Below are 13,089 nucleotides of genomic sequence, written 5' to 3' on the forward strand. Positions count from 1 at the left end.
TGCTCCCTATGTAGTCCCCTATTTATACAAAATTGAGTCATTCAGGATTCAGCCATGTTTTTGCTCGGCGTGAGCAACAGTTACAGGTTTTTAGCTTTCTCCTGAAATGTTTTCTTTTATTTCTTCTTCCTCAGGGTAGTAAAACTCGCTTTTGCTGTGAACACTGTCGTTATCGCTATCCGTGCTGTAAAATTAATGCTGTTCTCCTGAGAAATGCTGGCAAAGATTTACAAGATTTTTGATAATCTTTATAAATAAATCTTATTTAAAAAAAAAATGTTGACAAATTCTACTATGTTTGTTGTGAACGAGCGAGTCACCAGCGGTCCGTAACCGGGGTCCGTATCGTAGGATACGGACCGGCTCGCCAGCCAATCACCGCACAGGATTTGATGGAAACCAGACCGCGAAAAAAATAACTGTTTATTTCTGTAATATCTCACAAAATATTCTGTGGCTGGGAAGTTATTTAATTTGAGGGGATTAAAGCAAATAATGTACATGAAATCACTCGCTTTGCGCAGTCAGGCAGACAGAGGAAGTCCATCCCTGTGTCTGAAATCACTCACTTGTTCACTACTCCCTTTTACAGGGAATTACTGTATAGAGGACTATCTAGTGAGCTCATTGGTAAAATGAAAAACCGCTTTCGGACACTAGTCCATCACGCTGGTATTTACATCATTACTGGCTGGTGGGTTTCAAAATAATACATACACTACCGTTCAAAAGTTTGGGGTCACCCAGACAATTTTGTGTTTTCCATGAAAAGTCACACTTTTTTTTATTTACCACCATAAGTTGTAAAATGAATAGAAAATGTAGTCAAGATGTTTTTCTGGCCATTTTGAGCATTTAATCGACCCCACAAATGTGATGCTCCACAAACTCAATCTGCTCAAAGGAAGGTCAGTTTTATAGCTTCTCTAAAGAGCTCAACTGTTTTCAGCTGTGCTAACATGATTGTACAAGGGTTTTCTAATCATCCATTAGCCTTCTGAGGCAATGAGCAAACACATTGTACCATTAGAACACTGGAGTGAGAGTTGCTGGAAATGGGCCTCTATACACCTATGTAGATATTGCACCAAAAACCAGACATTTGCAGCTAGAATAGTCATTTACCACATTAGCAATGTATAGAGTGGATTTCTGATTAGTTTAAAGTGATCTTCATTGAAAAGAACAGTGCTTTTCTTTCAAAAATAAATAAGGACATTTCAAAGTGACCCCAAACTTTTGAACAGTAGTGTACATGCGTGTGTTTTTGTGATAAATCCATAATATTATACTGAGCGCATTTCCCACATTAATCAATACAAAGTTCCTGCATCTTCCAGTTCTTTTAAATCAAGGCTGAATACTTTCCTCTTTGCGGCTGCCTTTTATTAAATCAAATTTGCGACACTTAATTTGATTTCTTTCCGCGCGACCGCAATGCATGATGGGATATATTGCTTGGTTAGTGACCATCAGTTGTACACTACTTTTCGTGATGCCTTGTGGGATACTTTGAGTGCACTATATAGGGTATAAATAATCCTCACGATACATTCGGACAGTGCTACAAAATGGCGTCCTCACTATGTAGTGCCCTACATAGTGAGTACGGAGCGATTTCAGACACTTCATGTACGCATGCGCAGGTTTACCTCCTCCTTCTTCTTCTTTTGGGTTTTACAGCAGCTGGCATCCACAGTGTTGCATGATTTGCCATTTACAAGTTAACCAATTCCATTATTCTCTCACTCAACGAACAGCTGATCACACCGAGGTGCTCGCTGAGCGCCGATATTTATTAGTTTGGTCCTGCGTTTCCTTTCCTTCATATATAACCTAACATCTTTTCTTCTCGCTTTTTTTCCGTTACTGTAGTCGGTCTTTCACATTTCATTCGCACACTCACATCCTCCATTTTTCTCTCCTGTTTCAAATTTGTATCCCACAATGCCTTGAGCAAACAGGGAAAACCCACTATGTGATGGATGTATGATGTAGTATCTTGAATTGGATCATGGTGAAGCAGGAAAAAAAATAGCAGAGAATTTAGGGCCATGTGGCCTTAAATTCATTAGCTGTTCTATTTAAAAAATTGTATCAATTAAATAAAATAAAATTGGAAGTCTGTGATTGGAATTCGGTTGCTTTTGGTCCACGAAACAGAAATAACTGTGTGTTGGGTAAAAATTCTGTTCATCACCGACATCTGAAAAATTTGAAAGGCGGTATATCTTTAATAAATTGTAACCAAAAAAAGCATATGTATATTAGTGTTTGCATGTATTTAAAAAAATTATGAAAACAAATGAATCAAAACGAAGATTAGTATTCAAATTGTAAGAAAGGTTCTAATAATAAAATATGTAAAATATAGATTAAATATTAAAGAAAATATTCTATATTAAATATAGAAAAATAAAAGTTTAACTAAATACCAACTGGCAGCTTTTTTTTTTTTAATGTATTATTCACATTGCCCTTTGTTTGTTTGTTTGTTTGATTTATTTATTTACTTTCTTTCTTTCTGTTCTCCTTTATACACTTGCGTATCACGTTATTGCTCCCAAACTGCCAGGAATATAGTAGTGCTGCATTTTTAAAAATGCAACAAGAATAAGAAGAATTGATTTTCAATAATTTATTTAATGCCTCCAGTATTTTTTAAATATGAAATGAATAACGTAATTTTTTTTAAAACACAGACAGAAATGGAGAAATTTATTATAATTATATAATAAAAAAATACTATTACAACAACCAGGATACCTCAGAAAAGCATAGTGATAATTTATCATATCAGTATTATCATATTTAGTCAAGCCGTGCTGTATATACAGTACTGTGCTAAAGTCTTGGCACCTTTTTCTTTTTTTTCCTTGCAAACCTTGTTATAGATTTCTATTTTATGACTAATACGTTATTGAGTCAAAACATTACAAAAACATTTTAGAGTTCCAAATGTTCATTTTCCAGCACAAAATTAAATGTTATGGGGGAAAAAAATGTTTGTAATATGTCTGAGCCGTATATTCCATAAGAGGGCGCTTTTCAGATTAAAAAAGAAAACATGATGAAGGCTACTGCAAATTTTTTGGTGCAAATTGAAGAAGCGAATGTGACAAAGTGTCCAGAAGAACTGTGGCTGGTTCTGGAAGATGCTCAGTAAAACCTACAGCTCATTTCCACATAAAACTGCACTCACTGGACCTCAGACTACTATTTTTATTTATTTTTTTGAAAGCAAAGGGTCGTCTCACACCAAATATTGACCTTTTGTTTCATTTATTCACTTATTATAGCTTACTGATTCCTGTTTAGAGTAATTTTTTTTTATATGTTGAAACATTTTCATTATTTTTTAGCTATTTTTGCTTTACAGCATTTCTTTACATGTGCCTAAGACTTTTGCACAGTACTGTAAATGTACAGTATGCCATAATAATGCAGTATTGTTTTCTCTTTTTTCTTCATTTTAATCAAAACTGTGTGTGTGTGTGTGTGTGTGTGTGTGTGTGTGTGTGTGTGTGTGTGGTTGCGTTTTTTAAGTTAATAGTAAAAGATGAGTTCTTAAATATCTCAAGAGGATGTGGATTTCTTTTGACTTTAGGCAATATGCAGATGGTGAAAAATTCAACTAGCATTTGAACAGTGAAATTTGTTCTCATAGCCCTGAAGGAAGTACAACACCTGGCATTTTTTTTTTTTGTATGGAAGATTAATAAATATATGGTATTTAGATGTTTTAAAGACTAATTTTATCATCCTGAACCAAAATTGTAAAGTGCCAAGAGATTCGCAGCCCTCCTTTTTTTTTTTTTTGCGCACAAGTATATCACTTGATAAAATAAATTTGATTTTGGTGTCATCTCGTGTTTGTTTTTTTTCTAGATCTTGACGGACACGTCGCTTCAGAAAGTGAAGAGGAACCAAAACTGCCTGGAGCCGTGTGTGAGGCAGTTGGTGTCCTGCCTCGAGTCAGATGCGGTTAGTGCCTCAACACCAGATAAACGTTAGGGTGGGATTCGGGTTAATAGCAAAATGAAAAATGTACAACCTACACAACTCGCATTATGTAGTTTTAGTCAGGCCGTACAATACATTCGTCCCTGATCTGACATGTGCACTTGTACACTTGTAGGAGGACGGCACTAATCCCCATGGGTTCAGTAACTCTGTGAGCCCTGCTCTTCCTGCCTTTCCTCGTGTCACCAACACTTATGGCTCTTACCAGGACGCAAACATCCCTTTCCCACGTACGTCAGGTGCTCGCTTCTGTGGCACAGGTGAGCCGTGATATGCTTCGTATTTAAACTCCACTATAATTCCAAATATTCTGTCCTCTTTTCTGAAAACTGCATTGTAAGAATCGTACACCACCTCCAGTTTGGAAAGCATACATAATTATATCTTGTGTACCGTATGTGTGTATGTACATGCATGCATATACAGTGGTGCTTGAAAGTTTGTGAACCCTTTAGAATTTTCTATATTTCTGCATAAATATGACCTAAACAACATCAGATTTTCACACAAGTCCTAAAAGTAAATAAAGAGAACCCAGTTAAACAAATGAGACAAAAATATTATACTCGGTCCTTTATTTATTGAGGAAAATGATCCAATATTACATATCTGTGAGTGGCAAAAGTATGTGAACTTCTAGGATTAGCAGTTAATTTGAAGGTGAAATTAGAGTCAGGTGTTTTCAATCAATGGGATGACAATCAGGTGTGAGTGGGCACCCTGTTTTATTTAAAGAACAGGGATCTATCAAAGTCTGATCTTCACAACACATGTTTGTGGAAGTGTATCATGGCACGAACAAAGGAGATTTCTGAGGACCTCAGAAAAAGCGTTGTTGATGCTTGTGAGGCTGGAAAAGGTTACAAAACCATCTCTGAAGAGTTTGGACTCCACCAATCCACAGTCAGACAGATTGTGTACAAATGGAGGAAATTCAAGACCATTGTTACCCTCTCCAGGAGTGGTCGACCAACAAGGATCACTCCGGGAGCAAGGCGTGTAATAGTGGGCGAGGTCACAAAGGACCCCAGGGTAACTTGTAAGCAACTGAAGGCCTCTCTCACATTGGCTAATGTTAATGTTCATGAGTCCACCATCAGAACACTACTGAACAACAATAGTGTACAGGGCAGGGTTGCAAGGAGAAAGCCACTGCTCTCCAAAAAGAGCATTGCTGCTCGTCTGCAGTTTGCTAAAGATCACGTGGACAAGCCAGAAGGCTATTGGAAAAATGTTTTGTGGACGGATGAGACCAAAATAGAACTTTTTGGTTTAAATGAGAAGCGTTATGTTTGGAGAAAGGAAAATGCTGCATTCCAGCATAAGAACCTTATCCCATTTGTGAAACATGGTGGTGGTCGTATCATGGTTTGGGCCTGTTTTGCTGCATCTGGGCCAGGACGGCTTGCCATCATTGATGGAACAACGAATTCTGAATTATACCAGCGAATTCGAGATGAAAATGTCAGGACATCTGTCCATGAACTGAATCTCAAGAGAGGGTGGGTCATGCAGCAAGACAATGACCCTAAGCACACAAGTCGTTCTACCAAAGAATGGTTAAAGAAGAATAAAGTTTGTTTTGGAATTGCACAAGGGGGTCACACCAGATACTGAAAGCAAAGGTTCACATACTTTTGCCACTCACAGATATGTAATATTGGATCATTTTCCTCAATAAATAAATGACCAAGTATAATATTTTTGTCTCATTTGTTTAACTGGGTTCTCTTTATCTACTTTTAGGACTTGTGTGAAAATCTGATGTTTTAGGTCATATTTATGCAGAAATATCGAAAGTTCGTAAGGGTGCAGAAACTTTCAAGCACCATGTATATACACTCACCAGCCACTTTATTAGGAAAACCCATCCATCCACCTGCTGTTTGATGCAGTTCTCTAATCAGCCGATCCCTGGACAGCAGCACAATGCATCAAATTCAGAGCTTCAGTTTTCAGAATGGGAAATATTGTGATCTCCAAGTGTGACTTGCTTTCACTGTGACATGGATGGTTGGTTTGAGCCAGATGGACTGCTGGTTTGAGTGTTTCAGAAACGGCTGATCTCCTGGGGTTTTCACACACAATCAACAGTCTCTCGAGTTTACACAGAATGGTGCGAAAAACAAAAAACAAACACTGAGTGAGTGAGCGACAGTTCTGTGGGCGAAAACAAACGTCTTGTTGATCAGACAGGTTAGAGGGAAATGGACAGATTTGTGGTTTGAGCTTCTTTTTTTTTTGCCAGGTAGGATATAGTAACTCTCATATAATCACTCTTTACAACCGTGGTGAGCAGAAAAGCATCTCAGCATGCAACAGCAGAAAGAACACCACATTGGGTTCCACTCCTGTGAAGGACGGGTATCTTAGAATCAAGAATAAGTTCCTATTAAAGTGGCCGGTGAGTGTATCTTGCAGATACTACTAACGAGACTAACTGGGGCGTGGACAGTTACTGTAGATGTGATTTGGAGCTGCGTTACTGTCCGAGCTGCTGTTGGAGAAAATTCAACACTTCCTAACCAATCAAAATCGAGTTTATTTTTGCTGGAGTATAATTATATATTAATAATTTTTTTTTTCTTCTTCGTGCAGGCTCTCTGGTTTATTTCACTCGCCCCATGTCCATGCATCGCACCGTCCCTCCGACAGAACCTACGCCCAGGTAAACCTTCTCCATCTGCCATTTTCATTCTGTTTATGTTCAAAGAGAACTGAAGGCAAATTTTTATCATCAAAATTCTTTTTATCAAATTTTATTAAATATCGGAATGCATTTTTGATCGCTATTCTTTCACTGCTATAGCAAGTTATGAGTGATTGAAATACGCTATGTCAGGGGTTTTCAAAGTGTGGGAGAGTCAGCCCCCCTTCAGAGAGCAAATAAACAACAGCGCCCCCCCCCTTACAATTTTTGTTGTTGCTATACGTAATGTTCCATTCGAATTTAAAAAAAAAAAAAAGGTTGTTGTACACTTATTTTTTTTTTATTTTACACATTTTAAACATCTGTGCTTTTTAAACCATCTTTTTTACACATTTTAAACATCTCATAGCATCGTTAGCTAGCACCTCTTGGCAGACAACACACTGTGGCAGTGGAGCATCTTCAGATCCAGTCCATGAAAATCCAAACTTTAAATAATCGTGGTCATACTTCCTTCTTTTTTTGCTTGGCCCAGACTCTGTCTCCTAACTCACTGTAGCTTTAGGTACTAAAAATCGATCCATTTTGTCTCTGGGAAAGGCTAGCTGAAGTTCGCTAGCCTGGTTTATTTTTCCTCACGTTGCGCCCCCCTGAAGAACTCTGGCGCCCCCTAGGGGAGGCGCGCCCCACACTTTGAAAAGCCCTGCGCGATGTAATACATCAGTCCATATGTTAAAGCAACGGTCGTAAACGAGATTCGTCAAGACCTGTGCGAGACATCGTAGGACGGAAGCAAAACGTACAGCGGAAATCAAAGCGACCAACATCTGCCAACATCGTCAAAAGACGTGTGCACTAGGGTTATAACTTTTTTACAACCTCTATACCCTGTATCATATTTTGATGAACTTTTGCTAGTAATGAAAGGAATTGACCTTCATTTGGTCATATTTTTTGAAAAAGTCCCCCCGGACTCAAAATGAAGTTTTCGTAAAGCCGACCAACAACCAGAATAATACCTGCAGTCTCCTGCACAGCGTCAAATGAAGGAGCTGACATGCTAGCAGGTGTGCTGGCTTTCAGTCTTTTGGATGGACGTATCGTTTTAATGTCAGCGCATTTTCTAGTGGAGTAGCCCACTTGTCCCCTACTCTTCTGTTGTACCTTGTACAGTTCTTTGTCCTCAGCATTCAGCCGTTCCCCATCCAACTTTGTGACATCAAATACATCATCTAAACATCCATAATCTCCCCGTCTGGTGCATTCGTCAAACACTTGCACCACTTTCTCCGACTTTGCACTTGCTGCTTGATCAGAGATTATTGGAAAGTTCAGTTGTTCAGTCCACAAAAGCTTCACCTCCTTGGAAATTTTCTTCAGTCTATTTTTCCGGCCTTTGATGTCTGGTGCCATGTGTTTAAAGCGGCCAATTATGTCTCTCTTTAGTGGCATTCTTGTTCTGTCCATTAATGGGGTTTGCACTAATGGGATAGGCCCTCTCACCATCGTGGATTTCTTGAAGTCAATCACATTCTTTTTCCAAATCTTCTTGTTCCTCTCAACTTCGCTGTAACTCTTTCTGTGTGACATTCTGAGCCAACCATTCACTATGGAACAGCTTGAACAACACAAACTTCACCAATTCGACATGGTAGTGCATAGGGGTGGGTATTGCCAAGGACCTCACGATACAATACGATACGCATCACGATACTTGAGTCACGATACGATACTGCGATATATTGCGATATTCTGCATAGTTCACTGAAAAATGTAAACGCATTATGCATCTTAAAATCCGAGTTGTATGTACATCAGATGATGGTGATAATTCATGGGACAAACTGAGTCAAAACAATGTAATTCTAATTATCCATGCCATTTTATTGTAACTATACAAGCGCAAGTTACAACATATTTGCAGGAACAACACACTGTCTGAAACACATTGAAAAGTGCAGTGTGCATCTTACTGGCGGTTCAGACTGAAGTCGCATATGAAAAGAGCGGATAGGAATCGGAATTAGGACCACATATCCAAACAGCCTGGGTCGGATTTGAAAAAATCGGATCTGTGTCGTTCATATTGTCAATAAAAGATCGGATACAGGTCACATATGGGCGAAAAGATCGGATTTGAGTCACTTCAGCCTGCAGTGTGAACGTAGCCTTTGTCTCCCTGAGCACAATTATGAAACAAAGTGCAGTGTGGGTCAGTGTCCACACACTGAAACTGAATTGAAACCTCAGTGAATCATGTTTCTTCTGAACTTTGAGTAAATACTCAAAATAAAATGCAGTGTCTCACACACACTAAAATTGAAAATGCAAAATAAAGTGCAGCTTCTTGCCTTTGGTCTTAAATGACAAAATTAAGTTCACAGTTACAGTAAGTCACACATCACTGAAGTAGACGGGAGGACTTTGGCGCTATCCAGTGTAATTTGCTTCGGGTCGGGTTTCGGTGGCTCCGGCTGAGCTAATATGTTGGGGTGGTGTCGTGCTAAGTAAGTTCGCAAGTTTGTTGTGTTACCTGAATATCTAATTGGAGCGAAACAGGTTTTGCAGAGTGCATACTCTTTGTCCAGCTCACTGTTTTGTTTTGTTTTTTTTTCTCCTTTCCTTTGGAATCCAAAGTGCCTCCAAACATCTGCCTTAAAGTTCGGCAGCGTCTCTAGGTTTACATTAACAGCCATGCTTGCTTGTTTTTTTTTTTCCTCACTGCAACCACCGGGAAAAAAAAGAGAAGACGAAGAGTGCCTTGCAGTGAGGTAGCGGCACAGCGACACCTTGCGGAGCGGAGGTGCGGAAGTCGTACTGGATTTACAACCCGTCTGAAACATGATTTATTATTTGAAAAAATATCGATATTCAAATTGAGTATCGATATTGAATCGGAAGACAAAGTATCGCGATATATCGCCGTATCGATAATTTTGCCCACCCCTAGTAGTGCATGTATGAAAGTGAGAACAGAAACTGAAACTCCGGAATTCTGGGATGGCTTTAGGCCTACAACATATCACTAGTTGAACAAAACAGATTTCCCCAACTCTACATGGCTTATACAGTGAAAGTGAAACTGAAACTCCAGGATTCTGGGAAAGCTGTAGGCTACAATATATCACTACTAAATGAGACCGATTTCCCCAAATTTACATGGCTTATAAAGTGAAAGCAAGAATAGAAACTGAAACTCCAGTATATTATGATGGCAGTACAACACATCATTGATCCATTTTCAGTCAAATTGACTTGTAATGGCCCTTGTGATAACTTAGCACGGTTTCGCATTTCATATCATTGGCTGTAATGTGCATTTAATACTTTTTTTTGTTTCGGGGGGACTTTTTTAAAAGAGTGTTGAAAATGGAGTTTGGTTTCTTCAATTATACCAAAAAGTTCATCCAATCATGATGCAGGACTTTGGTTTTGGAAAAAAAGTTCAAAAAGTTATAACCCTAGTGCGAGCCCTCTTTTGAATGCTGATGTAATCAAACTGGAAGTTGTTTGTTTTGATAGCAATCAGGAAAGTTTGCAAAAAGTAGGCAGTAATCATCATTTAAACTCGTTTTTGTGCAATACTTCGTTTGGAAAACAGTTTTCAAAACGGCGGCGCCGACACTTCACGTTTCACACAAGTCTCGTGAAGATCGCGCGGATAAGCGACGCCTGCCGTGGACCGAACGAACTAAATTCAACACGGCTAAAAACGGAACAGGCCGATAAGTATAATATTTAATTGCAATTAGTTGCCAATACGAATCATGATATAAGGTTACTCAAAGTGAAAACGTAATTGAATAACGTGTTAATTAAGAAATAAAGCAAACTCGAGTTCTCCTTTAATAATATAGTCTAACAAATGCGCATGTCTTTTTCAGATCTCTCTCAGCGCTGTCTGCGTACCACAGTGGCCTTATGACCCCGATGAAGATGCGAAGCGAGTCTCAGTCCACGCTGCGGCTGTACAGCGGGAGTCCGACACGCAGCGATAAAGAGCAAGTGTCCATCTCGTCCTTCTACTACAAGGAACGGGTGAGACGGGACGCAGAGATACCTCAGGGAAAATGATGATAATAATAATAGAGATGCTTTGTTGGGAATATCTGAGAGGGTTTATTCTTGAAGATACAGTCGGAGGAAAATGTTTGTACACCCTTTGGAATTTTTTACATTTCTGCCTAAATTGGTCATAAAACATGATCTGAACTCTCCAGCAATCTTAAGAATGAACAAACGGTGTCTGCTTGAACTAAAACCACCCAAACATTTGCGTTTTATCATATTTTTATTGACCATAAGATGGAATTATTCACAGGATAGGGAGGCATAAGTAAGTACACGCTTTGATTTAGTAGCTGGTTGACCCTCCTCTGGCTGCAATAACTTCAACCAGACGTTTCCTGTAGCTGCAGACTCGACGGGCACAACGATCAGGAGAAATCTTGCACCATTCCTCTTTGCAAAACTGTTGCAATTCAGCAAGATTCCTGGGATGCCTGGAATGGATGGCTTTCTTGAGGTCATGCCACAACATCTCGATTGGATTGAGGTCGGGGCTTTGACTGGGCCATTCCAGAACGTGAATTTTGTTCTTCTGAAACCATTCTAATGTCGACCTACTTCTGTGTTTAGGGTCATTGTCCTGTTGAAGGACCCATCCTCTCTTGAGTTTCAACTTGTTGACAGATTGCCTCAGGTTTTTCTGCAAAATATCTTGATATACTTGAGAATTCATTTTCCCATTGATTATAGCCAGTTGTCCAGGCCCAGAGGCAGCAAAGCAGCCCCACACCATGATGCTACCGCCGCCATACTTGACGGTGGGCATGAGGTTTTGCTGATGGTGTGCTGTACCAACTTTCCTCCACACATGATGTGGTGTGTTCCCCCCAAACAATTCAACTTTGGACCACAATATGTTTTTCCAGTGGCACTGAGGAGCATCCAAATGCTTTTTCGCAAACTCCAAACGAGCAGAAATGTTCTTTCTGGACAGCAATGGCTTCCTCCGTGGCCTTCTCCCATGAATCCCATTCTTGTTCAGTGTCTTTCTTATAGTAGATGTGTCCACAGAGATGTCTGCATGTTTCAGTGATTTCCTCAAGTCTTCAGCGGACACTCTTGGATTCTTTTTTTACCTCATTGATGATGACTCGCAGTGCCTTTGGAGTGATCTTCGCAGGGCGGCCACTCCTTGGCAGAGTAACAACCGTTCCAAATTGTCTCCATTTATACACAATTTTTCTAATTGTAGACACATGAACACCAAGGGTCTTAGAGATGGTTTTGGAACCCTTTTTAGCTTTATACAAATCAATTATTTTGTGTCTTAAGTCTTCAGACAGCTCCTTTGAGCGAGGCATGATGCACAGAACATGCCTCTCATCAAAACACACCTTTTAACTGGTTTTCCAGTGGGGTGGGTAGCTTACGACACACCTCAGTGATTGGACATCAGGTTGGCTCACACCTGAGTCAAATTGTTTAAAGTAGTTCTAGAATTTTAGAACCCACTATTGATGAAAATGTAGTATAAGGGTATATATTCAGTGTATGCAAATTAAAAATAAAAAATTTCCCCATCAAAGGGGTGTATTTGAGCGACAAAACCGAGCTTCCGGGAAGCATTTCCTGGAAATCCCAGTCGGGAGTCACGTGACCGATGATGTAGTAAATTGACCAGGATGGCAGCATCCAGTATAAACACAAGCGAAATGAGTGAACCAGACAGCGATTATTCAGACGAAATTGCGTCTGAAGACGAAAGTGAATCGTGTTCCAGTCGAGGTGAGTCGATACACAACATTTTTTCTACTAAATCAGAGGTCTGGGCCGAAATGTGCGTCGTGATCGGCAGTATATTTGGGGCGAACCGATGGCGTTCAAGCGGCCTTTCCAACAACACGGAAATGACTGCAGCTGTCAAAGTCTGCTTTGTGTGCGTTCGGAGCTTGGGGAGAAGAAAAATGCGGGCCTGAATGGGGACAGTCACGGCTGTATCGTAGAAGTGCAAAGCAGGAACTCGTCCAGGGATCGTCTAGTTCTTGTTTAGTTAAAGAACCCTTTAATTGTCCTAAAGGTTCGGGAAGCTCGTTCAAAGCGCGCCTCAAGATTCTCCCATGGACTATAAAAACCACTTTTTCCCTTTACACTCACCAGCATAAATATGTGCACTAGCCTTCAACTAGCACCAGTCTGCCCTCGTCCGCTTTACTTGCCGGTTCCACTCAGCGAGATCGTATCCATTATTCTTATCAGGATCAGGGAACTGATGCAGAGATACTCCGTCTTTGTTGGGTTTAGAACAGCTGTACGCGACACGCTTTTTTACCATTCTTTAAATTCGTTTCTTAAGACAAGGATTTTTTAAGATGTTACGTTGACAGTTTCGGCGATAAACTTCCGCCTTC

The 13,089-nt window shown here is 39.8% G+C and overlaps 1 protein-coding gene across 1 annotated transcript in view; it reads left to right on the top strand.

Moving 5' to 3' along the window:
* Positions 1-13,089, top strand: part of wdr59 (WD repeat domain 59) — an 88,228-nt gene that overhangs the window by 39,615 nt on the left and 35,524 nt on the right. The window contains exons 15-18 of the mRNA XM_060923255.1: positions 3,889-3,984; positions 4,139-4,283; positions 6,622-6,691; positions 10,558-10,711. Of these exons, the coding sequence (XP_060779238.1) occupies positions 3,889-3,984; positions 4,139-4,283; positions 6,622-6,691; positions 10,558-10,711 (465 nt within the window). The remainder of the gene's footprint in view (positions 1-3,888; positions 3,985-4,138; positions 4,284-6,621; positions 6,692-10,557; positions 10,712-13,089) is intronic.

This window comes from Neoarius graeffei, chromosome 6, assembly GCF_027579695.1.
Source record: "Neoarius graeffei isolate fNeoGra1 chromosome 6, fNeoGra1.pri, whole genome shotgun sequence".
Classification (NCBI taxonomy): domain Eukaryota; kingdom Metazoa; phylum Chordata; class Actinopteri; order Siluriformes; family Ariidae; genus Neoarius; species Neoarius graeffei.